General features: G+C 46.6%; 1 protein-coding gene across 5 annotated transcripts in view; it reads left to right on the forward strand.

Annotated features, from left to right (window-relative positions):
* Nucleotides 1-25,532, forward strand: part of HNF1B (HNF1 homeobox B) — a 53,480-nt gene that overhangs the window by 17,230 nt on the left and 10,718 nt on the right. For 2 of the 5 annotated variants that reach the window (XM_006103950.2, XM_006103952.2), the window contains exons 5-7: nucleotides 13,485-13,645; nucleotides 19,333-19,465; nucleotides 23,075-23,269. In XM_006103950.2, coding sequence (XP_006104012.1) covers nucleotides 13,485-13,645; nucleotides 19,333-19,465; nucleotides 23,075-23,269 — 489 coding nt within the window. Of the gene's footprint in view, nucleotides 1-13,484; nucleotides 13,646-19,329; nucleotides 19,466-23,074; nucleotides 23,270-25,532 lie in introns of all 5 variants that reach the window. The other 3 variants (XM_006103949.3, XM_006103951.3, XM_014446317.1) reach the window with 2 other exon arrangements.

Consider the following 25,532-nt stretch of genomic DNA (forward strand, 5'->3'; position numbering starts at 1 on the left):
TAAATAAAAAAAAATAAAATAATAATAAAAAATTATATATAAAAAATATCATAATAACTCTCACGCCCTTCCCGCCCCCAGAAGTTGCCCCTGACCGAGGTGGATTCGTGCCCCGCCCAGGGAAGAAACAAAGCCCTCTCTTTCAGGACCCCATCCCCATCTGGGTGGGGATTTGAACTGCCCTTGCAGTCAGCACTGTCTGGGGCACTAAATGTCTTAACAACTTAATGGGACTTCTTAGACAGCGCAGGCACCCCAGCTCACCTCTGGAGCCCCACCCCCTCCCTGCGCAGCAGACAGGGGGAGGGGTTTATGAGGGCAGTTGTAAAAATATTCATCTGGGCAACAAACAAACGTCCCCGTAGTAAATAAGCCCCTTTGTCCCTAAGTAGCAGATTATTTCAGTTCAGAAGAGACACAAACCTTGTCTTGAAACGTCCGTTTGTACTGACTTGGAGTTCAGTGGTGGCCGTGGCCCCAGATATTCTCCTTCCTAAGGACTTTATCTGACTGCCATTTTATCTGTTAAATTTGAAGGTCGTTTTATCTTGCCGTATCACCTTCATGGGCTGCCCCTAGATTGGGGAAGACAATCAGGATATTAATGAGATTAAGGGGCCTGGCTTTCAGAGCATTCTGCCAGCAACCTTCCCCGGATAGGGGACCAACCCTGGCCTGCATACAAAGAAAGCCTGCTGCTGGGCTGGCGGGGCTCCCACCCTCTGCACAAAGGGGCCAGGAGATACTGGAGTCCTATCACTGTAGGCAGCCTATTGGCCATGCCTAATCCCCCTGAAGGACCCTTAGAGGATTCAAGGACTCCTTGTTGCCTCCAGGTAGCTCAGAAGGAAGGAAGCTGCCTGCGAGCACAGAGCCCTGGCCTGCAGGTAATGGGAGAAGTGCCCTTGGAATCTGTTTGTTGAAGGTTTGATGGGAACTGACAGGAACTTGGAGAGAATTAAACACTGAAGGTGTAAAGAGAGGCAGAAATTTGTGCAAGGGTCTTTGCAGCTAATTGCTTGATGGGAAATTTGTGCAAGGGTCTTTGCAGCTAATTGCTTGATGGGAAGGCATAAGATCGGGCCTTATGCCTCTGCCCACTTTTCAAGTGTGTGTATGAATGAATGAAACATACCCCCAAAATAAAATAAAATGAAGCATCCTAGCTGTTCATAAGAACTCTAGTACATCCTAGCTGTTCATAAGAACTCTAGTATAGCAGTGGACAAACTATTTTTTTGTAAAGAGCCAGATAGTAAATATTTTAGGTTGTTGTTGTTGTTGTTGTTATTTGTTAATCCTCACCCGAGGATATTTTTTTCCATTAATTTTTAGATAGAGGGGAAGGGAGGGGGAGAGAGAAACATCGATGTGCGAGAGAGACATTGATTAGTTGCCTCCCACACACACTCCCACCAGGCCGGGGATTGAGCCTGCAACCAAGGTATATGCCCTTGACTGGAATTGAACCTGCAACCCTTCGGTCCAAGGGCTGATGTTCTAACCACTGAGAAAACTGGCTAGGGCAATATTTCAGGTTTTCCAGGCCCTACTGTCTCTTCTCAACTCTGCCTTTATAGAGTAGAAACAGCCATGGAGCATATGCAAATGAATGCACACGGCTGTCTTCCAAGTAAACTTTATTTACAGAAACTAAAATTTGAAATTTTTTAGAATTTTCACATAACACAAAATCTTCTTTTGATTTTCCCCAACCATTTAAAAATATAAAAACTATTCTGAGTTCATGGATCATACAAAAACAGGCTGCTTTGGCCTGTGAACCCAGTTTTCTGACCCATGTTCTAGGACAAGGGTTCCTACACCTTAGTGCACTTTAGAATCAACTGTGGAGCTTCTAAAAATCCCAGTGTGCAGGCCGAACCATAGATGCCCCACCACCAACAACCCCAATGTTTAACATACACTGAAGATACTCTCCAGGGTATCTTTTTGTAAATCCAGTGGGCATAGCAACCAAATCATGGCCTATAGAATACAGAAGCAGGTCTGACTTCCAACCTCAACTTGACCACTTAACTAGCTGTGTGATCCCAAGTCTCTGGGATCTCTGAGCCTCAGTTTCTCAATGTGTAAAGTGGGGACACCCATTCATGCAGATACTGGAAGGATTTAGTGAGAATATAGGTAAAGCATCCTGGACTTTCATAAATGGTGGCCATTACCATTCCTTGCAGAGCCTGGTTCGTTTTTACTTGATTTTGCTTTTTGTTGTTTCCTTTTTCCCTCTTCGAGGTTTCTTTCAACCCTAATTTTTAGAGAATTTGAGTATTTCTAACCTTGGTGCTTGCAGCAGACTCGGGCTGGCTCCTGTAGCACATTGAGCATGAGGCAGTTTCTCATGCATCCAAGAAGGACTGCGCTGTGACATCCAGATGGCATTTCCAGCACCGTAGGCATTTAGTGCGAATACACTAACCAGTGTGAGAAAGCTGGGAGGTGCCCAGGATTGTGGTGGGGGACCAGGGCTGGTGAACATGTAGCAGGAGGTCAGGTTCATAAGATGATCCTCAGTTTCCTATACCTAATAGGGCATTTTTTCTCCTTTAATTAAAGGAGGTGTGTATACCCTGCGTGTTCTTATTTAGCCCCGGTAACTTGCAAATTGGGGGTGTGGTGGGGTGTGGTACTTTCCTGGGGGAGGCCAAATCTGAAACACTTAACGGCCTTTGTTCCTAAGAGGGAAGCTCCCCCACGTGTCAGGCAAAGAGCGTAAGAAGGGGAGGGTGGATGCAATCCCCGCAGTGAACACAGGTAATGAACACAGGAACACAGAATTCCTGAGGACTGACTTTCTGGAAGTCACTCCCCTCAACCCATGAACATGTGTCTGCTTCAGACGCCTTCCCACAGCCTCTGCCCTGGCTGCAGCAGCCCCCACAGAAGCACACCTGTGAGGTCAGCCACTGGAGTCCAATAATGAGGCCCAGTCTCTCTCATGCGTTCAGGAGTTCAAGAGTCAAGTTTCTCAGTACAAGTACTGGGCATGTCCTTCCCAAGTTGAAGGAACACCATTCAATCTTTAGTGTTTCATGACTTCCCCAAAGGATGTCTGCATCCCCCAAGGCAAGGTGGTTACAGGCAGTCTCATGTCAGGGCTACACGCAGACGGGTATGTCCAGGTAGCAAGGTGTAGCACCCAAAACAGGCTTGGGCTTGATGTGTGGTTCTGTCACTATCTGGTGGCATGGTGTCAAACAAGTGACTTAATCTTTTCAGGCCTCAGTTTCTTTATCTGTAAAATGGGGGTCACAACACCTACCTCCTGAGGGCTGTTGTAAGGCTGAAATATGGTAAGCCACCCCCAGAGCCAAGTACAGTGCCTGGCAAGGAAGGTGTGATTGGGTTGACTCAGGAGCCCTCAGGGCATTGAGAGGAGGAAGAGCTTGGATCTCCCTGGGTTCTTGACCAGGGTATGGTTTGCAATTTCTCCCCTGGAAGTTTCCCTTTTCATGAACCCTGCTTGATATTTGCGACATCAGAAACAATGAAACCCGAGTGGTTCTCAAATCTCCTTCCGAGGCCACATACTAGTAAACGGCATCTGGGGAGCTCATTAAAAATATTCATGGCGCCCCCACTCACACATTTGAGAATCAGAATTTGGGGAAGAGGGTCAGGCATGTGAAGTTTCAACAAACTCCCTAAGAGATTTAGATGTAGAGTCAGGGCTGTACATCGCTAGGCTTGATGGAGCAAGAGGGCTCGGAAGCTGATGGCCCCTTACTGCACCAGGCAGCTGGGATGAGGGGCTCTGAACTAGGATTCAGGAGACCTGAGTCACTAAGCAGCAGGGGTGACCTTGAGCAAATCACAACATCTCAGGGATTCTGGCAAATGAGGGTGTTGGACCTTTAAGCTCGGACAGGTTCTTATTTGGAGACTGTGTGGAGCATCAAATCTTCGGGCCCAGGACTCTGCTGCTTGAATTAACAGAGGGAGGTTTGCCATTGTGATATTTTATTGTTAAGCTCCTCATCTGTTTCTCTCCCTCCTGCTCTCCCTTGCTCCTTCTCCATTTCAGGAATTGTGTGCTGTTAGAGGCCTTCCACCTTTATTAGGGACCAATAGAGCTTTACAGCACCAGAAGATTGGGTGGGGCCGGTCACAATAAACAGATTTATAATGGGTATAAACGGGACACCTATAACCGCTGGAAGTTAACACTTTCAGGGCCTTTGAGTGGCAGCTTGCCTGCCCATGCCTTTTGGCCCTGCCTACTGCAGGTGCCTCTTCCTGTTGATTGGGATTGGCAGTGAAGTCCAGTGAGCTCTTGCTCAGCAAGAGTGGAAAACCTCTGAACAACATCTATTTATGTAACATCAGTTTGCATGATGGGCACAAAATAGGTGCTTAATTTGTCTCAAGATGGAGCCTTTTCCTCCTCCTCCTTGAGAATCCTACTGCAAGGGTTTGCATTCCTACCCGTTTAAAGAAAAAGTAACTTTTATTCTCACTGTGAGGAAGATAGGCCCCAAAGTCTCTGAAAATCTAGCTCAGTACGTATGCATTCCATGTGATAGAATTGTGGGCAATCACGTTCACACGCAAGTATGAACTCGCTTTCTTCACCACTGTGTCCCCACTCCACAGCCCTGTGCCTGGAACGTGATGGACATTCCATATATTTGTGGGGTGGAGATCTATATTATAGAGGGCTTTCTGTCCAGAAGCTTAATACCTGAATCCCCTGTTTTACAATCTGTTATTCAATTTTAGAGTTAAACTGAGCATTTATTATTTAAAGCATATTTTTCTTTTTCTAGGAACAATGTCATTTGCTCTGCCTCCATTAATTCTGCTTAATCAAAGTATATGGTTCTAAAAAAAATACCCTCACCATTAAATGCTACCAGGAAGTTTTTGAAGAACATCTTAGTTATTTTTTCTCCCTAATGTTTTACTAGTTTTTACTAGTTTACATAGTCTACTAGTTTAGCTCTTCTAGTTAGTTTTATGTTCTACTAGGTTAGTTCCTTCTATAATCTCTTGGGCAAGAAAAGAGCTAGAACAGCTTTTCCTGACTTTCTTTGGAGCGAACTGAGGTGTAGAAAAGGGACTGGACTTTTTGCAAATCAGAGTCATTTAGAAAAACAGAAAGGAAACTGCCCAGCTCTAGGCAGCTACCAGTTCTCTGGGGTGCTCCCTGAGCACTTCACTGGTGCTCCTCCTCAATGGAAGTCAGTAGTCATCCACCTTCAGAGTCTCAGTGCCCAGCACCTGGTGCTCCCTGGGCCCAGCATCCATGAGCTGGTGATCAGTGGCTGTCTGTCATGATGATGGTGATGATGATGACGATAATGATGCTGATGGCACTGCCCTCACCAACAGTGATGAAGAGGCCGGGGTCTGGCCAGGCAAACCCCCTTAACAAGGCAGCTCTGACACTTGCCAGGCCTCAAAGGATCTTCTCTCTCGGTGTCACTTCCCAGTAGGGTCCTGCTTATGAATAGGCCGCAGTGGAAAACGTCTCTTTTCTAAGGCAATTTTATTAGCCCTTTAGTCACAATGCAGATGTCTGTTTATAGGACCTAACTTTTGTGTGGACACCCAGTGGCTCAGTCTGCTGATGGCTTTATAACCTTCCCCCCTGTTGCCCAGACCCACAAGAAGCATCATCATTCTCCTCATCAGCCAAGCCCAGGGCCTTTGTTGCAGCCACATTGCCCCTGCCTGCAAAGGCAGCCTCTTGGAAAAGAGACCCGAGGAGCCAGGCTATAGCAGGGCTCTGTTTGTCCCCACAGCCATAGGCCTAACGATGGTCACCGTTAACCCTTCCTAGTTTTACTCTAGATTCCTTTGGAGAAAAGGGCATTTAAGTCGCTCCTTAATTGATGATCCTTATCCCCAAATCGACTCAGGGGACCTAAGACTGTATTCTAACATGATGGGTCTAAATTTGAGGTCCCCACCTGTAGCCTAAAACCTTTAGAAAAGGTAAAGCTGCGCTCATGGAAGCACCCATTCGCATGCCCCTGACAGCATCCTAGGTAACTAATGGGTGCTATGAGTAGGCCCCAAGAAGTAGAGAATGGGTGAGGTCCTCGAAGACATCCCATCGGCCCCTTCTTACACTACATAAAGCACTGTCCAAAACGCAGGTGTAAAAAGGAAGTCCTGCTGTGTCACACTTACTCCTCAGCACACCCACCTCCCATCTTCATGAAATTGCCCAAATGTGTCCATACTACTTCTTCATTGTGATTAGATTTTAATCTTGCTTTCTCCTTCTCTCTTCCCCGCCCCCCTTCCTCCTTAAAAACGCATGCCTCTCCCTAACCTCAGAAAAACCAGGAGAATTAGAGGATAAATGTACCCCTATCAGTTCTCCGCTGCTCAACTCAGACTACAGATGAAGGGAGTGTGGAGCCCTTAGAGTTGACGCGTAGGCCATTCATCCATCACTTACTCATTCAACAAATACTTCTGAGAGCCTATCACAGGCTAGGCTCTGTGCAAGGTGCTGAGGCCCTGCCCTCATTGGACTTATATTCATTCCAATGAGAGATACAGCCGCCAAGAAAAAAGTAAACAAATAAAATAGTTTCAAACTATCTTGAACTATAGACGTCTCAACATATCTGGAGTCAATTTGGGGCTTGTGGGGAAGAGGGAGAAGGGTCAGCTGCGAAGTACCACTGACTTGTGGGAGACCCTTAGGGAGAGGTAGTGAAAATCACCTCCTCCTCTTCGAACCTCAGCTCTCCACCCAGTCACATGAGCACCTACCTGTGACACGCTGAGAAGCAGACTGTGTAAAACACTCCCGTATGTGAGGACTTCTCAGGTTCTTAAATGCCAGCCTGGCTTCTCTCCCCGGAAGCCTGGGTCTCTAGGCTGAAGTGTCCATTGCAAACCCTCTGACGTTTGTGGTGGCTGGTGGAGCTGGTGGGGAGGACAGGCGGCGTTTGTGTCCCTTCTACCTTCCCACAGGTGCACCGTGTACATTAGCTTCTGTTCTCAGCCAAGATGCTTTTGATGGAAGACTTTTTTTTTCTTCTCTTGGTTACATTTGCTTTGATTTTTATAAGAAAACCAGTTTGTGGGCTTCCCTTAAGTATCACTCCACTTTTCCTCCTTGAGTTCAAGAATGTTTACCATCTCTGTAGGCCTGTCTGTGTTTCTCCTCTTATGAATTGGGCTCCTAACTAAGCCACCTCAGGTAGAAAGACATCTGGAATTGAAGCCAGCCCAGTGTTTAAATTACTTTCATCTTGCATCAGCTTTTTCCTCCCAGGAATTTCAGATTTTTAAACTCTTTGCACACATTCTTTATTCCTGCAGAGGCAGTCATATTAATAAGAACTGGCAATAGTCTTGTCTTATCAATGAGGAAACTGAGGCAGCAACGCTAACTCATTTGAGAGCCTTCATTTCTGGAGTTTCAGTCTCGAGCCAGGGAATGGTTCACATTCTTTTATTCCAAATGTGTGTCTCAGAAGTTCACCAGACGGAGTCGTTCCTGTCTCTGCCTCTCTCCTCAAGAAAGTGATTCTTCTTTGCAAAAAGTGGGAGTGGATTTCTAAGGACACAGTGCTGGGCCCATCAAGACTGGCTGGTTCCTCTGGGTCCACTCCCCAACCCTTTTAGGAAAGACTGCTCTGTCTACCCATAATTGATGGACACAGTTGTTCCCTTTTGGAAGAGCTTTCTCCTTTGCATGATCCCTCCTGCTGGAGTTTAATTCCCAGTTTTTAGACCCAACAGGGTTGGGCTGCGCTCTGCGTGAGGTTAGGAACACAGGGGAAGAATGTGTGTGACAGAGCCCTGGCCAGTTGAGTAATGTTTACTCTGTTGGTGGCTGGGACGCTCACTCCTGCTGGCAGAGGTCCACCAGCCGGAGGAACATTCCTGCATTATCAGGGATGGGAGATTGGCTTTGAAATGTCAAGGGTGAAAGGCATCCCACCAAATTCTGGGCGCAGCTCACAGACCCCAGTGAAAGGGACCCCAGGCTTCAGTGCCAGAGACCACGTTGGGGCAAGCTGAGCCTGTCATGGCCCAGGAGGCCCCACCTCCCCTTTTCTTCTCACTGAGTAATTCTGGTCATGCTTTCCGGGCTGACGTTACTCTTCTGTTTGTCTAGCATTCTCTCCCAGGAAAACCCGGTGCTTTTCTAACCTTACTTTATTCATTCATTCTTCTGGCTTCTGAAGAAGGAAGAGCTCTATGGCCACTTTATAGACAAACATGCCAAGGCCCCAAAGCTGACAGGCCCAGAGTCAAAGCAGAGAGAGAGAAAGAATTAGTTCAAAGTGTCTAGAGTCTAAGAACTGGTGCCCTGTTGATTTCTGGAATTGTGGCATTGGAGTCTCAGCTGCTTTTTGAAGCTCCTAGAGAGCCGGGTTAGATACCCAGGGCTCTATAAGCTGTGGTTCTGAGTCCCCGAGCACAGTGTTCTGAACAACCTCTGTGGTTAATTACACACTGAGCAGCTCCTCTCTGTAAGGCAGTTGGTGTGTGTCTTTGAACACAGGTGCACAGCCAGTTCTATAGAACCCAGCATATGCATCATAAAAGCCATCATGCAAAGCCACACCATAAAAACCACAGGGCTTATAGGGAAAAACGGGGTGGAGGGCACAATACTCAAAAACTCCGTCAGTGACACCTTTTAAACAGATAAGAATCTAATAAGAACATCAGCAGGGTTTTACACCTGTTGAGTGATTAAGGACTACATAAACGCTGTGAAATCATAAATATGGCACTTTGTCTTGAAAAAGTGCCGAAGTTTGCCTATGGACGTGGGTGTCAGAAGGGTTGCAACTTGTGAGCTGCTGTGAATTGGTGGGCTAAAGGTGATGGAAAATCGGAAGGAAAGTTGTGGCTCCAGATGTGGACAGATGCAGCTTATGGCACATGCAGTGAACTGATGGTAGGCGGTAGAGGTTCTTTGGGTGTGTGTGTGCACATTTATGCACACAAGTGTGTTTAATGTATTCCGGTATAGCTCCATTCATGTTGTATTCAAATGATTCCCTAATATATCAGTAGACTTGAAAGAAATCCACACTTTCAGTACAAACTTCACTGCAGAACTGACTATATTTTCTCTTTCTGCCAGAGGGATGCTTCCTTGTTGTGGGGCATGAATATTCAAAGTAGCTGAAGGTTTATTCAATAAATAGTCCCAATTTCAGGCCTTCTGGTAGGTTCTGAAGATGCAATAATGAGTAAAAGCCACCTCTTCCTTTAAGAGGGAAAGAGAAGTAAAGATATCATCAGTGCATTCAGAGTCTCTACTACATTCAAAATACAAAGAACGGAGCAGATAACTACCCGGATGAATAAAGGGAAGCTTCCCAGAGGATGTGACATAGAAAAGGAGGGAAGAGCTTTCCAGGCAGGAGGAATAGCATAAACAAAGGCACAGAGGCAGGAGATGGCAGGGCCTGTGTGAGGAATGGCAGGTCCGTGTGAAAAAACAAATGATTTGTCTCTGTCCCGCATGCTTCCAGGAATTCAGGAATAGCATCATCATCCATGATGCTGAGGACTAGGAACACGTGAAAGTACATAACCTCACCGGGGCCCGTGGGATGTCTTTAGATTCCAGCTGAGATAACTTCTGCTGCTGGACACACCTGCTATGGTTCATAGGGCCAGTGATGGGGACGTGCTCAATTAGTGACTTGAGCCAGGAAGTGAGTGGAAGGTATATGGCCACCTTCTGGCCTTGTCATTTCTCCTATGGGACCTCTGGGGCTATTAAGCTGGCATCTTTGGCCAGTTAATATTAAACCAGAGCCCACATAGTGTATTTATTTTCAGAGCTTACAATGGTGAAGGAAAAGGGAAGGTGTCATTTCACTTCTTAACACAGAGCCTGGCCTGTGCTCAAATCAGCCTTTCTAAAAATGTCTTTTAGAGAAAGACAGTTCCAAAGGAGGAGGAACCGATGTGTCTTGAGCAACTGCTAGGTGCCAGGCATGGTCTGGGTTCTTTGACATCCATTAACTCCTCCGTCTTCTTCCCAATAAGCTAAGGGGTGGATATTAGCAATAAAGAAACCGAAGTTCAGGGAGGTTAAGTAACTTCCCCAAGGTCACACAGCTATTAGGTGGTAGAGCCAAGATTTAAACCCAGGTTGCCTGGCTCCTGAGACTTCTGCTTTCATTCTCATCTCAAGCCCTCTTCTGAGTTTGTGAAATATACAAGCACCTGGCCTCTCCTTCCTTTAATAAGAGCACCAGCAGATACCTTGTGATACACCCTCCACTGCCACCACCCCCCCACACCCCTTTATGGCACTTGGCTGATTACAGTCACCCTCTCAGGGTCCAGAGTGATTACCAAATTCCTGGTGAGAAAAGCACCAGTGGGAAGGGTTACAGGTAAATGCGGAGCTGATGAATGGCCTCATGTCTAGCTCCCACCACACTCTACAGCAGTGGTTCTCAACCTTCCTAATGCCGCGACCCTTTAATACAGTTCCTCATGTTGTGGTGACCCCCAACCATAAAATTATTTTCGTTGCTACTTCATAACTGTAATTTTGCTACTGTTATGAATCGTAATGTAAATATCTGATATGCAGGATGTATTTTCATTGTTACAAATTGAACATAATTAAAGCATGGTGATTAATCACAAAAACAATATGTAATTATATATGTGTTTTCCGATGGTCTTAGGCGACCCCTGTGAAAGGGTCGTTCGACCCCCAAAGGGGTCGCGACCCACAGGTTGAGAACCGCTGCTCTACAGTGAAATAGCCCCTTCCCCACAGTGGGAAGTCCTCTGGCTTACACATGAGGAAGCTAGAGTTCACCTAATACATTGATAGCAGAGTGAAGATCAAAACATGGATTCCTAATTCTCAAGCAGATACTATCCCTCAGCCAGAGGTCTTTAAAGGAATGTACAGAGGTCTAGGCCCATCCGTGTGTAAACAGAGTAGGTCCCCTGTTTTATTTCTCACATGCTGAAGTTCTGCTAGGGACGAAAACAGTGTTTGAAAACCACAGCAACCTTGGGCTATACAAATGGCTCTTGACTCTCTCCTGCCAGACTCTCTTGTAAAGAAGGCTTTTGTTTCCTGTGCATATCTTTGGTTAATTATTTTTAAATAAATAATTATGTAGCCTGTGGTAGGGGAGAAGCCTCCCAGTGACCCATATTTGATCATCAGAGGGCTGGCCCTCTTCCTCCAGCCAAATTAAATAGGCTAAAGCCAGAGTCTGTTTGACTTGAGACTGAATCGATGATGGGGACAGGCTGGGGGTGAAAACACACCTGACTCCCAGCGTTATCACCACTCTCTCAGGAGCAGAGCATCTTGGGGAGGTAAATAGCTAGTCAGGGAGTCAGAGAAAGCAGGAGAAAAACCAGGTGAAGTCCAGTTCCTCCAAGAGGAGAGGACCAGAGGGCCTCAGTGGTCCACCAGGTTTGGATGCTCTGGAAACTATTCTCCATGGAAAGGTAATTCCATTCAGTGCTTAGAACCTGCCTTACGTTGTCTAGAATTCTTGAGTCTTGGGCACATATATTGGGGTCTATTCCTATACCAGCACCCTCCCCCCAGCATCTCCCTTAGTGGTTGCCATTTATTTAGCATTGTGCTAGGAGCTTTCTAGATGTTATCTCTAATATAAAAATAGGAAAGCATTCTCTCCATTTTATAAGAGGAAACTAAGGCACAGAGAAAAAAATTCCCGAAATTGCACATCTGTTAAGAGCAAAGTCAAGATTTGAACCTGAGTTTGTCTAGCTCCATAGCCCACAGCATCCCCACTGCCCCTCCTTGTTAGAAAATTATGCCTTTCATTGATTTGAAATCTGCTTCCCTCTTTTCAATTGAACATAGCTCTGACTTCTGAGCTCACAAGCTTCAGGTCTTTCTTCTTCCATATAACAATACTGTGAGCTAATGTGAGTGGAGAAAAAGGACCTAATTTAACCCAATGGGACAAAGTAGAGGGTGATAAATAGGAAAGCAGGGGGTTGCAGATCAGCACAAAGGAAAATAGACAGGACTAGGCAGGGGGTGTTGATTTGGAGATGTGGAAGCCTTCCTTTCTTTTAACTTCATGGCTCCTAATTCCCCAAAAGTGTAATGGCCCAGACCAGTAGCTACCAAATGCTAGTGCTGCCCCACTATCAACACCACCCCCATTAAGAGCCCCTTGAATCAAAGGATGGGGAAAACAACCAATAGTAGAAGCCCATAGAGCATGCATTCAACCACTTGATAGTCAAACAAGTTGCTCTTGAGTGTTAGAGCCCTGCGTTAGCACTTATTTGTCTTCTCCCAGCCCTCATAAGCTTTAGGCCATATCAGCCTTGGGTAGTGTCCTTTAGGGGATCCAAGAGAAACTGGCTTGGGTCTCTTCTTGGCAAGCTTTGTCTAAGTGAATTGGAGGCTGCAGTTACGACCGTTTGCCTGGCTTCTGGGGGGACTTTGTAGCCTTCTTGGGGAAGGAGCAGGGCAGGGGGAAAACAGACCAGCAGAATTAAGATAAAATACTTTAAAAAGTGATGGTCATCTTGATGGGAAACTGGGAAAAAGGAGAAGTACAGCCAAATAGTTGCCCACCTCTCCAAATGAGTTCATGCCTAGAACATCCCATCTGCCTCCCTTGCAGAACAGGGTCCCCCAAATCCTTTTTTGACAAATACATAGCAATAACAAAACAAAACACAACGCTCTCTTTCTAAGCTTTGAGCTTAGGGTGAGTTGCCCACTACGCCAGCTTTGTCTTTGGCTGTCTGGTGGGCACATCAAGCAGGACTTTGATTCTGCAAACTTACCCAGGTTCTTTGCCCAGCTTCTATTTCCTTTGGTTGTCTGGTCTCTACCCAGCATCTTCCCTTTCCTGAGCAAGAGGGTGGGTCAGGGCAGTGAGGTTATAAACATGCTTGGTTCTCCCCTCCCTTGCAGACCAAACTACAGTGCTTACTAAGCATCTACATCACACCTGTGTGTGCATCCTGCCCCACCTCTGCTTGAGAATTAGGAATCCATTTTGCTATGGCACTTTCAAGGGTCATTGGGCGAGTGCCTCTTTGTAAAATGGGTTAGCTCATACTTTGCAACCACACATAGCCGAGAGATGCCAGGGAAGCATTTTTAGAAGGCATTTTGAAGAATAAAAGAAATACTCCAGCCAGGAAGAAAAAAGCCCGAATCCTAAAAGAACTAATGCAGCAACAAGCATCATTCATTCATTCATTTGACACATATTATTGAGTGGCTACCAAGTGCCAAGGCCCTGGAGATGCAGCAGTGAACAAACAAAACAGATAAAAATGTCCTGCCCTCATGGAGCTTACATTGCAAAACTCAATAAAGGCCTTTCCCCTAGAAAAAGACCACCAGTATTTCTTGTGGGTAGACAGGGGAGGAGAAGGCAATCTTGTTTTCTTGTCATCCACTCTTGAAAACAAGGGGAGGGGTGGAGTTAGTATTCTGGGGCCCTGGTGGCACTAATGTTCACTGTTGGGTCTGCCTTGTTTTGCAGGAGTGCGCTACAGCCAACAGGGAAACAATGAGGTCACTTCCTCCTCTACAATCAGTCACCATGGCAACAGCGCCATGGTGACCAGCCAGTCTGTTTTACAGCAAGTCTCTCCAGCCAGCTTGGACCCAGGCCACAATCTCCTCTCACCTGATGGTAAAATGGTGAGTACACCTGGGCCATTGTAGCTCTGGAGCTGATAAGATAAGAGGCAAAACAAACACAACTTCTCACAAGGCCTGCCTCAAACAATGAACCATTGTAGCCCTACTGGGGAAGATGGGGGCTGCCCAGAGTCGGAATGGAAAGGTAGAATGGGTGACCCAGCCTTTGGCGGGTGGAAGAGGTGTTCGGTTTGAACCCAGCCAATAAATCTGACAGAGCGCTGCTCTCATTTTATTGATTGAATGCCTCATAAAGGAGCGAGCCGGGTGGGACACTGTTTGTTTTGGGGCTGCCGATGACATTTGTGTTGATAAAATGTTCATTCACCACCACCCCCAACCAAGGCCTCCAAAGCCAGTTCTTCTGACCCAGAGAGGGCCTCACTTTTTCTCTTCACCACCCCCTGGTGCTGGCAAGGAGAGTAATTAAGTCAGGATTTAGTGGGTGGCAGGTGGGGAGAGCCTTCTTGAACAGGGATTTTGAAGGACGTTGGATGGCATGCTAGTGACGATTATGGCACAAAATGGCAGATGGGGTGGGGCAGTGCTTACAGGGTGGGTGAGAAGCACCGCCTTTGAAGTTACAATGACCCAGGTTCAAATCCCAGTTCCAGCACTTAATAGCTGTAGCCTTGAGTAGGTTACTGAGCTACTCCAGGTCTCTTTGTCATCTATAAAATGGGGGTAATAACAATAGGGTTATTGAGGAGACAAAGGTGGTAACATGGGAAGTACTCAGCACAGTGTTTGGTGAGGTAAATATTCAATAAGTGACAGTGTTGCCCAGCCAGTGAGGCTTAGTGGTTGAGCGTTGACCTATGACCAGGGAGGTCACAGTTCCATTCCCGGTCAGGGCACATGCCCAGGTTGCAGGCTCGATCCCCAATAGGGAGCATGCAAGAGTCAGCTGATCAATGATTCTCTCTCATCATTGATGTTTCTATTTCTCTCCCTCTCCCCTCCACTCTGAAATCAATAAAAACATATTTAAAGAAAAAAAAGTGACAGTATTGTTATGTTAACGTCAGTATTATTCTCTTTGCCGTTTTCTATATCCATTACCACAGTCCATGCCCAGATGTAAGTTGAGCACACTTGGTGAGGAATGGACTGTTTGAGTTTGAATTTTCAAGGTTCGAATCCTCTAGCAGCACAATTACAGGGGAGAGCAGCCCATGAGCAAACACAGGCATTACGACATCTGTAAGGGTAGGAAATGGAAAACTTTAGTCTTTGGTCATGCTCTGTGTTTGGGGGGGGTCCCCCCCCCCCCGCCCCCGCACAGGTTCCTGGCTTCTATGCTCAAGGTGGAGCTGCATGCATTCCCTCAAGGTGCCTGACCCAGAGGCGGTGGAGGCCGGAGTGGGGGGAAGGGACAGGGAGCAGATGCCATTTTAGACCTTGACGTGTGTGCTGTATGGGCAACACAGGAATGGTGAGTCACAGGTGATTGAGTCCCCAGCTCCCCGGAGGGAAAACAAAGTGTAGTTTCTGAGGAGAGAGCTGGCCTGGTCAACTCTAGTTTCAGGGCACCTACCTGAGCTGATCTCCCTGGCAGGGCCTCTGCAAAATACATGAAAGGGGGCTCCTGGGGGAGGCATTTTGCAGCCTCCTTGCCCCCCCTTTTCCCTTCAGCTTCTCCATGAAGAACAGTTTGTCTTGGCTACCTTGTGAGAGGCACAGACAAGTCCTTATGAGTTCTCAAGAGTCACTTTGAGACCCAAACGAGTAGGGATGACCCAGGCTTCCTTGGAGAAGGGACCTTGTAGAAGAGGTCTTGACTTCTCGGTGGATGTTTCCCTTGGAGTTTCCCTTTGAGCCCTCCCCCTTGGTCTCCTAAGAGGCAGACTGCCTCACCCAGGCCGGGCTACTCCAAGGGCAGCCTGCAGACACGCTTTCTTTTTGCTGTTCTGCTTGACAGTGCCCTGATGGGCAGTACATTCTTGGGTTGACGATTGACCAAGACAGCACACCTCAGCGTTAGCAAACACCTGGGAGCTTGTTTGCAGGAATCAGCTTTTCACCAGTCTCCAACACCCTGGTCATATGTTATGTCACTATTACCGGAAACCTTAATTCAAGAGTCCGCGTCCTGTTAATGTCTAACAGATCTTGGTCCACCAAGGCAGGAGGGTACTATGGTTAACAATAATACAGGCAGAGGGACCAGTGTGTCCAAGTCTTGGGCTCCGTTATTTATCAGCAATAGGATGGGCATTGCTTAACTTCAGTTTCCTCATCTGTAAAGTGAGGAGTAAAATGAGGGGTGATGGGTGTGAGGATGGTTTATCGCTCTGCTGTTCTTTGAGTACAAGGCCTGTACAAGGAATGTGTGCTTTCAGGAGGACTTGCATTTGAAATCTTCCCCCAGATATTGGTTTTGGAAATAATGCTGACCCATTTGCGCTTTGTTTTGCACTCTCTGTCCCCCACCCCTGCCCAGATGGCATGCGTTGACAAAGAGCTGGCCAGGGCTAGGGTTGCAGTCTGTGCATGTTGAACCTTGTTTTTTTAAAAGCATGTACTGGATATTCTCGCAGCATCAAAGCAGTGTGCCCTAATGGTGAAAAGCTCAGGCCTCGGAGTCAGGTAGCTGCTTTCAATGCCAGCTCTACCACTTGGACACATTTCTTACCTTCTCTAACTTCAGTTTCCTTGTGTGCAAAGTAGGGAGAATAATACCGACCTCATAGGTTGTAGGCAGGTAAAGCAGTTAGCATAGTGAAAGGACTGCACTTGGCAGCATTAATTCAAGTTCTCTGAATTATCATGTAAGGATCATGACTGATATCCTCAGCAGCCCTCTGGCTTTCATCAGTTCTGGAGGCCAATAAAAAATAATGGTTGTCGTCCTAGCTGGTTTGGCTCAGTGGATAGAGTGTGGGCCTAAGGACTGAAGGGTCCTGGGTTTGATTCTGGTCAAGGGCACGTACCACGGTTGCAGGCTTCATCCCAGCCCTGGTCGGGGTACACATGGGAGGCAACCAATCAATGTGTCTCTCTCACATCAATGCTTCTCTCTCTGTGTCTCTCCCCCTCCCTACCACTCTAAAAAAGAAAGAAAGAAAGAAAATAATGGTTACATTTTAGAGTGGGAAGGAATTTGACCAAGGTTACCCAGACATAGTAAGTGGGTGGGATTTAAACTCCAGCAAAACTGGGTTTGGATTCTGGCTTCCTCGCTTACTAGTCAAATGACATAGACTAGTTTCTCAATTCTTTGAAGATCACTTTCTTTTTTTAAAAAATATATATATATTTTATTGATTTTTTTACAGAGAGGAGAGGGAGAGGGATAGAGAGCTAGAAACATCGATGAGAGAGAAACATTGATCAGCTGCCTCCTGCACACCTCCCACTGGGGATGTGCCCACAACCAAGGTACACGCCCTTGACCAGAATCGAACCTGGGACCCTTCAGTCCGAAGGCCGATGCTCTATCCACTGAGCCAAACCGGTCAGGGCTGAAGATCAATTTCTTTTTTTCTTTTTTAAATTTTATTTTTTTAAATATATTTTATTGATTTTCTACAGAGAGGAAGGGAGAGAGACAGAGAGTTAGAAACATCAATGAGAGAGAAACATCGATCAGCTGCCTCCTGCACATCTCCCACTGGGGATGTGCCCACAACCCAGGCACATGCCCTTGACCGGAATCGAACCTGGGACCCTTCAGTCTGCAGGCCGATGCTCTATCCACTGAGCCAAACCGGTCAGGGCTGAAGATCAATTTCTTAATCGGGAACATAGGGGCAGTCATCATAATGCCTTCCCTCTTGGTGTCATTATCTATCGAGGACAGTCAGTGAAAGCACTTTACGAACTCTAAAGCCATCCACGTTTACGTTGTTTGTATCATTGGCACCCACGTTTCTCTTTCACCACTAAACCCAAGCACTGAACTGGCAGAGATGACCGTCACCACTTTGACTTTTTCTGAAGGACTACATTACCCAAGGGAAGTCTGAAGGCACATTACTGACTTTTTTTTTTTAATGACTCTGACATTTTGAAAAACAAGTCCAGCGAACAGGCTGGTTTTCTCTTGTTTGATGTGGCTGGAATTCCTTCTTGGTCACATGACCCCTAACTCACTTCTTGATGCTCATTTTGAAAACACAAACAAACCTGTTTGGTTTTTTCTTTCTTTCTTTTTCAAATTAACCTTGGAAGCTATGGGGCTGATCAGAAGGGCAGGGGAGGAGGGAGATAATATCTTACCTCGGTGCTGGTGGGAGACCTATACTCTGAGCAGTTCTGGGTAACAAGAGATAGAAGAGAAACTAGACTACATCTGATGTGTATATCCTAACCCTTAAGCACCTCTCAGGGTTCCTGATGCCATCCAGAATGTCTGGATTGATTCAGAATGAGGGGGGATGTCCTTTCTTAATAATTTTAAAACTTACGTTAAAACTATAAATAGTAAACTGGCTTGTCATGAAAAAAAGTGTGTGTGTGTGTGTGTGTGTGTGTGTGTATGTATGTAACTGATAGTTCCTTATAATTAATGGTGAAACATTGGAAGCATTTCTGATAACAGCAAGCACATCTGTTACAGCTGTTATTATTTAATATCAACCAATGCAGTATGACATGTACACATATTAGTACTAGCACAGAAGAGACCCTATCAGCATTATATGCTTATGATACCATTATACACTTGGAAAAATGAAGAAAATCAAAATGGAAAAGACACTTTTAGGAATAAATAAAAGGAATCAATTGTCAAGAAAAAGATTCAGAGAGACCATGTATGAAGTAAACACATAAATGTCATTAGCTTTTTCTTACTAATCTGTCACTAGAATGTGATGGTAACACAGAATGGGCATACCTGAGGCCCACAGCTTATTTAGTAGCTTTGTGATTACAATATCAGCTACTTGACAAAAAAAATTCTAATGCATAGTGGAGATTTGAAAAAGTAGAGAAGCTCGATAATAGCTGATCTTCCCCAACCCTTGGTAATAGGTACAGGGGTGGGGGAAAGTTCTGTATAAAAGGTAAGAACTTGAGTTCTAGAGTCTGACAGTCCCAAGCTTACATGCCAGATGTACCATTTACTAGTTGTTGAATCTTAAGCAATATGCATATCTATGCTGAGCCTCAGTTTTTCCATCAGTGAAACGGGAATGGCAGGACTGTCTACCTCATGGGACTATGGTGAGGTTTGTGAGTTAATGTATGAACAGTGCTTGGCAGAGCCTGCAGTCAGTGAGAGCTTCCCTGAGCTCCTGCCTGGTCCCCAACCTGCTCTCCCTGGAGTCCCAGGACATTTCTTCAGTTATTATTTTTTAGCAATCATGTGTCTTTAGCACCAATAATATAGAAGGCATAGAGCAGGACAGAGGGTACTTCCGAAGTGAGCAAGAGACAATCATATAATACCCATGAGCAGAAGAATCAGTAAGGCAGGCTGGTAACTCTAAGATCGTCAACAGATGGAAGCACCATAAGGGAAGGGACTGTTGCCTATTTTATTTACTGCTCTATCTTCAGCACTTAGAACAGTTCCTACCTGGCAGTAGGTACTTTATAACTGTGAGGGAATGAATGAGTGACTGAACGAATTCATCCATTAATTTAGTCGTGCTAAGGAATTGCTGAGTGGTGTCGTTTTGGACACTGCTTTTTGCAGTTTCAATTCCACTTATGCTACTCTTGTTTTCTCTTTCCAGCAGATCTCGGTCTCAGGAGGTGGTTTGCCCCCCGTCAGCACCTTGACGAATATCCACAGCCTGTCCCACCATAACCCCCAGCAATCTCAAAACCTCATCATGACACCCCTCTCTGGAGTCATGGCCATTGCACAAAGTAAGCCTTGTTCTTGATCAGAAAACTTGGGGGCACAGAGAAGTAGGACGGGAAGTGAGTCAACCTGATAAGAAAGGACTAACGAAGACCCCCTTCAAACTCACCCACCACTTGTAGGTTTGAGTCACCTGGTTTAGTTTCTTATCTCTCTCCTTGACGATATTTGGATTGTTTAGCCTAAAACAAGAAAAAAAAATTATGCGATGGAGTTGAATCTTGGTCACAGCTTACCAGCTGTGCATCCTGGTTCCAATCCTTGAATCTTTATGAGGTTCAGTTTCCTAATCTGTAAAATGGGTTGCTGATCAATGACAGTGTGCATAGACATACTTATCGTCTATAAGGCACGAGTATGTATAATACTGTAGTTTATACTTTTATCTAGTGTTCGTTCTATCCCTAAGTATGTGGGAGATTCTCGAGGAGGTTGTCTAATGTTTGTGTCAGTGAAGATGAAGCAAGACATGATGGGCTTCCTTCTAAACGAAATTTGTGTGATCAGATGAGACCTCTTTGGCCCAACGTGAAAATGCAGTGAGAGGGAACTCTAAGGGAAATAGTCATAGCATCTCTGGGTCTTTAAGGAGAAATAGGTTGTTGACGCCCATGTCTTGAAGATGGGGAGATGGGTCAGGTCCTTCCAGCTCCAGAAGGCTGTATCCATGAATGCCTCTCTCAGAGTTTTAACCTTGATTAGTATTCAGTGTATTTTCAGCTGCATAATGACAGCTCAGGCCAAATCATCCTTGTGACTCTGGAAAGTATTCCTGAGAAGTCTCGGGAGAGATCTAGGGGTGACACATTGCTCATCTTTCTTTCTGGGACTTCCCCATTGGACTCATGGCCTCCCTTGTGACAAGTACCCAAGTTGACCACCTCTCCTGCCTTATCCTCTCCTTCCCTCCACTCTCCCGAAACCAGCTTTAGCCAGGACAGCAACTTGGGTCGCTTCTGAAGAGAATGACTTCATATGCTTTTTAAGGGCAGAACAGGCCTAGGCCCACAGGAGGCACACAGATGGTCTGAATGAGTATGTGTGGCTCTCACCTTATCCTTAGCTGCTCAGAAATTTGTATACTCCACATTTATTTTTGCAGAGGGAAATGGGAATGAAGAAAGCCCTTAGAGGACTTAAAAATAATAAATTAGTTTAAACTTACTGCCTTTTCACTGGGCCCTCTCCAGGAATACGGTAACCATACTAATGCCATTGAGAGTGAGATAGGCTACCTGAAACCAGCTCACTTGCTTTCTAGACGATTTGATTAAAAAGCCCATGGGTAAGATATCCCGCCTGTTTGGTTCTACAGCCAAAAAGATACACAAACCATCCTACTTACCTTCATTTTTCCCGTGTCAAGCTTTGGCTGACACACACAGTTATATATTTTCTTGGGCGCTATCTGAACTAAAATTTTCTCTGTGGCTGCTCCATAATTTTCAATTTAGTTCCTCCTGGTTTTCTTCACCCATGCTTCTCTACCTTCTCATAATATTGTTAATCTTAATCTCCTACCGCAGCATGGCAACATCAGAGTGTACATTGACCGTAGGGTGTGTGTGTGTGTGTGTGTGTGTGTGTGTGTGTGTGTACTTGGAGTGGGAGGGAGCAATGAAGAATGGTGAGGATCACCAGAAAACATGGCTGAGATGCAATAGTCCTATCTGTGGAGTGTCAGGATGAAGAATTAGTTGCAGGCACCCTCTTTTAGCCAGCCCACGTCCTGTTGAGTACGGGGGCCCTGCCTCGGGACCACTGAGGCCATGGAGATGTGTTAACAAATTACTTGGCAGTGCCAGTTCCTCCCCCTGTACTCATCTACTGGCCTGGACACCAGGCTTCTTAAGCAGGAATTAGTGCCCAGAAAACAGATGAAAAGGCCAAGAGTCACACTTCATGGGAGCTAGAATGACATCAGTGGCTCTCAGTCCTGGAATTGAGGCACAACAGGGTCACAGACTGCGTTAAAAGTAAGATTCTTGGGCCTCACCTCTAAAGGTTCTAGCTCATTAAGCCTTGGGTGGGGCCTAGGAATGTCTATTTCATAAGCTCACCCAGATGATTCTAAAGCACAGGCAGGTTTCAGAACCATGCCCTCAAATGTCATCCACTCTACACAGGATAATTTGCTTTTCTGGGCAGAGATTTCCCAACAGGCAGCAACAATGGGCTCTTGGGAAACAGCAAATCTATGGGACTTCTTAGGAGCCTGAGACCATCAGTGGAAGGTAGGAGAGGGAAACAGAATACCAGGATATCAGGTGAGACATTGGCTTGGGGAGACGCTGAGCCCCTGTGGGGAATTGGAGATAGTGCTATTCTGAGGATGATCTGAGGACCCCACCCCAGACCCCACCCAGGAGAGCCAGGAGGGGGCTTATTCCCCCTTCACTCACCTTTTATGTTCCTGATAACAATATCAGCTAAAGCTCTGAGTAGGCAATTGTTGAGGTCTTTGTGCTATCTCCATGGAGGACTTCCCACAGACCTGCTTATGAAACGATCCATTTCAGGAAAGGCTCTCTAGGTGTCCCATCCACATTTACTAAAAGAGACCTTTTCCTGGATTTCCTTCTTCATTTTATTCTCCCCTCCCACTTCCCAGAAGGCAAGGTCAAGGTCAAAGGAACATTGGCAGGTCTAGGAAAGAGGTTGGGTGTCTTTCCTCTGATGCTCTTGTCCCCACTCCCAATCATCTCAGCTGCCTTCCCCAGAGTCTTGTGCAGGGAACAGATGGCAGGTGGGTACCATGGACCCAATCTTGGCAGTGCCCACCCCAGTTCTAGAGAGGCTACAGGATATAAACAGTACAGAACCCCAGAGGTTCTCATGCCCCCAGATCAGGAAAATGGCAAGACCCACTACATCCGCCAACCTTCACTTTACTATTTCCTCCTCCCAGTACCTGCTCTTGTGATGCCACAAGCCTTGGTGTTACCAGATAAGATATGCCCACTTCCTAGACTGGCTAAGTTCCAGGGGTTTCCCTCCTCTTTGCTACAGTCAAGAGAATGAGCACCTAGCCTCTCCCAGGGTCTTGACACAAAGCTACTAAATGAGTGTCTTCAGACTCCCAGGACTGCAGAGGTGGTGTGTGTGTGTGTGTGTGTGTGTGTGCGCACCAAAATGCGGGTCCCTGCACACTCCTGCCCTCTGCTGGACAGACAGATCTGGGCAATAACCTGTTCTTCAGAGTGGCTGCCTTTAACTCTGCCCTGAGGGCATCACCAGAGCCAATGTCTCCCAGAGGCAGGCATGGATTGAGTAAACAAGTAGGGTCAGCTTTCCCAGGGCCCTGGCAACCTCAAGGAAGGGAAGTGTGAGAGGTCATATGACTTTGGGAGACTCTCCAGCCTCAGTCAGATCTGTTTAAAGCCCATTTCCATCTACCACTCACTGTGGAATTTGAGCAAGTCCCTTAATCTCTTTAAGCCTCAGTGTTGTTGTCTGGAAAATGGACCCATAAAACTGCTTCCTATGCAGTCTCTGTGTCACCAGCTGAGTCCAGTGCCTGACACATAGCAGGGGCTCAGTGGATGGCCTTTGCCATCCATTTACCTCTCCTCGTCCCTGAAGCCACCTCTGATCTTTCCCTCTTCCTCCCACAGGTCTCAACACCTCCCAAGCACAGAGCGTCCCTGTCATCAACAGTGTGGCCGGCAGCCTGGCAGCCCTGCAGCCGGTGCAGTTCTCCCAGCAACTGCACAGTCCTCACCAGCAGCCCCTCATGCAGCAGAGCCCAGGCAGCCACATGGCCCAGCAGCCCTTCATGGCGGCTGTGACTCAGCTGCAGAACTCACACAGTAAGGACCCAGGCGGGTTGGGGAGGGACACAGAGGGCCCTCAGCAGCCAACCCCTTCCCTCTCTGGCTCTGAACTTTCTATGAAGTTTGTCGGTTTGCTCCCTTTGTCCTACCTATGATCATCAACCAAGACAGTTTTTGAAGCATAACCCTTGTGTGGTGCTGTGCCTTTTTTATTCCTCTACTCTACCCTCAGGAGCCCCGGGGAGGGTCTGAAGAGTCCAGTTGAAGCCTGTGAGGGAGTTGGAGATAGAGAGCAGGGATGGTGTGGAACACGTGCCCCCGGTTTCCCACTCTGGCACCCACCAGTCAACCTCAGCACCTTCCCAGTGAGCTCCAAGTTAGCCTTTTTAACCTAGAAGTCCAAGCATCCATTCCCAAATGATGATAGTTGGCATATAATTTGCATCCTATTTGCCTTCCCTGGAATTGAAGAATCTCCTACAGTCGCCATGCCTTCCAATTTGCACTCCAAGCATCACAAACCATGAGTAGAGGTGGAAAATACCACCTGCACGCCTTCCTGGACCAGGAATGTTAGTGTGTCTACCCCGCCCCGCCCCCTACCCCCACCTCCTGGCTATTTCCCATCTCCAATTTCTACACCTACCCTAAGTCTACCTTTCAACCACTCATTTTCCACCTACTTCCAGCCCCTATAGCTCTCCCCACCCCTATCCTGAGCCCTGGGTTCTCCGTCCTCTGGCCAGATTAGGGTATAGCCCCTGGCTTGCTAATTTGGGGAGAAATCATGGAAAGGATGGCTTCCCTGCTTCAGGCATGACCCCACAGGAACATCAGAGAAGTCTCTGGAATCGAGTGGTGGTCTTGGAGTCAGACAGACCTAGATTTAAATCTTGGCTCTGAGACATACCAGCTATATGGCCATTGGTATGTTACTTAGCCACTCTGAGCCTCAAGTTCTTCACCCATAAAATGGAAGTAATATGTGTGTAGAGTGATTGTGGAGATAGAAATGGTTATGAACTGTGTTTGGTAAGCATCAAGAGTTATAGAAACACAAGTGACTGTTCATTAAGGGACTCCGTCGTAGGAGGAGGCAGGAATAAGGAAGAGGACTTTAGTTTCTCCCCTGACTGCCTCAGGCAGAGCTGCGGATCTGAGGGATCTGAGGGAGACAGTCAAGTTGGGCCTTCTATCCTCCGGGCTCTATTCCCCCCTCAGGCCTGTGGAGCTGGTTTCTAAGCACCATCTCACATTCCAATCACATTTTTGTGGCTTTGAAAACATCTGCCACAGCCTGTAGCAGAGTCTGGGAGCACATGTGCCCTAGTTCCCTTCTTCTCAGGGCCTGGCAATATGCTCCCCACTTGCCCCTGCCCCCTCACCTGGGCAGGCTTCCTCCGTGGCTTCCTGGGTGGGTGGGACAGTCAGAGAGTGATCTCCAGTGACCTATGAACTGCTGAGGCTCAGCTGGCCTGGCTGACTGTGAAGAGATAGCCTGTGGGGCTCCAGACCAGAAAACAGCCAGCCTCCCTCCACAGGAAGGGCAAGCCGAGGCAGCAGGCAGTGACCTTCACCCCTGTTCCCTACTTAGAGGACTCCTTGGTAGCACAGGCTGGTCCCTCCCTCAAGGCCAAGCATCCACATGCTTTCATTAGTTGGTCACATGGCCTAGAATTTACATAAATCTTACTGGAGTCACAACTAGTGTGAATCAAAAGGTTCCAGACTTGGTGAACAAGTCCTAAAAAGGGAGCCACATGTTCCTGGAGGTTTTATTAGATTCTAGTCTCCTTTTGTCTATCCTTCATATTTCTGGAGTGTCATAAGAGGTGTTGTTGCGTGTGTGACTCAGTGTCAGAAGGCATTTAGTGCAAACTGGAAAGCCCAGAACTATATCAGTTATGCCCATGTCTAGTTACAATTTTTAATTAATCTATGACTGCTAGCATGAAACCTGGTGCTTGAGTTCTGGCAGTTTTCCAGCTACTTAGAACTTTTTTGACTTAAAATCCCAGATGTACCACATATGCCTAAGGGTCACTTGGTGGCACTCAGGCATCTCACAGAAGTGCCGTCCACCATTACATATTAGGCACTGTGCAAGGCTGTTTACTTATTGGGTACAAAGTGCTTTAAATATGATCTCTTCTAATCCTATAACAGATATCATTCCCATTCTACCAGTAGGAAACTGAGGCTAAGTAACTTGGTTAAGGATAGTGTGAGATGTGCATACGCCTGAGTGATCGGCGCCTTGATTTCGTCTTCACTCTCTTCTCTCTCTCTCTCTCTCCAG

This window comes from Myotis lucifugus, unplaced genomic scaffold (assembly GCF_000147115.1).
Source record: "Myotis lucifugus unplaced genomic scaffold, Myoluc2.0 scaffold_524, whole genome shotgun sequence".
In the NCBI taxonomy this organism is placed as follows: domain Eukaryota; kingdom Metazoa; phylum Chordata; class Mammalia; order Chiroptera; family Vespertilionidae; genus Myotis; species Myotis lucifugus.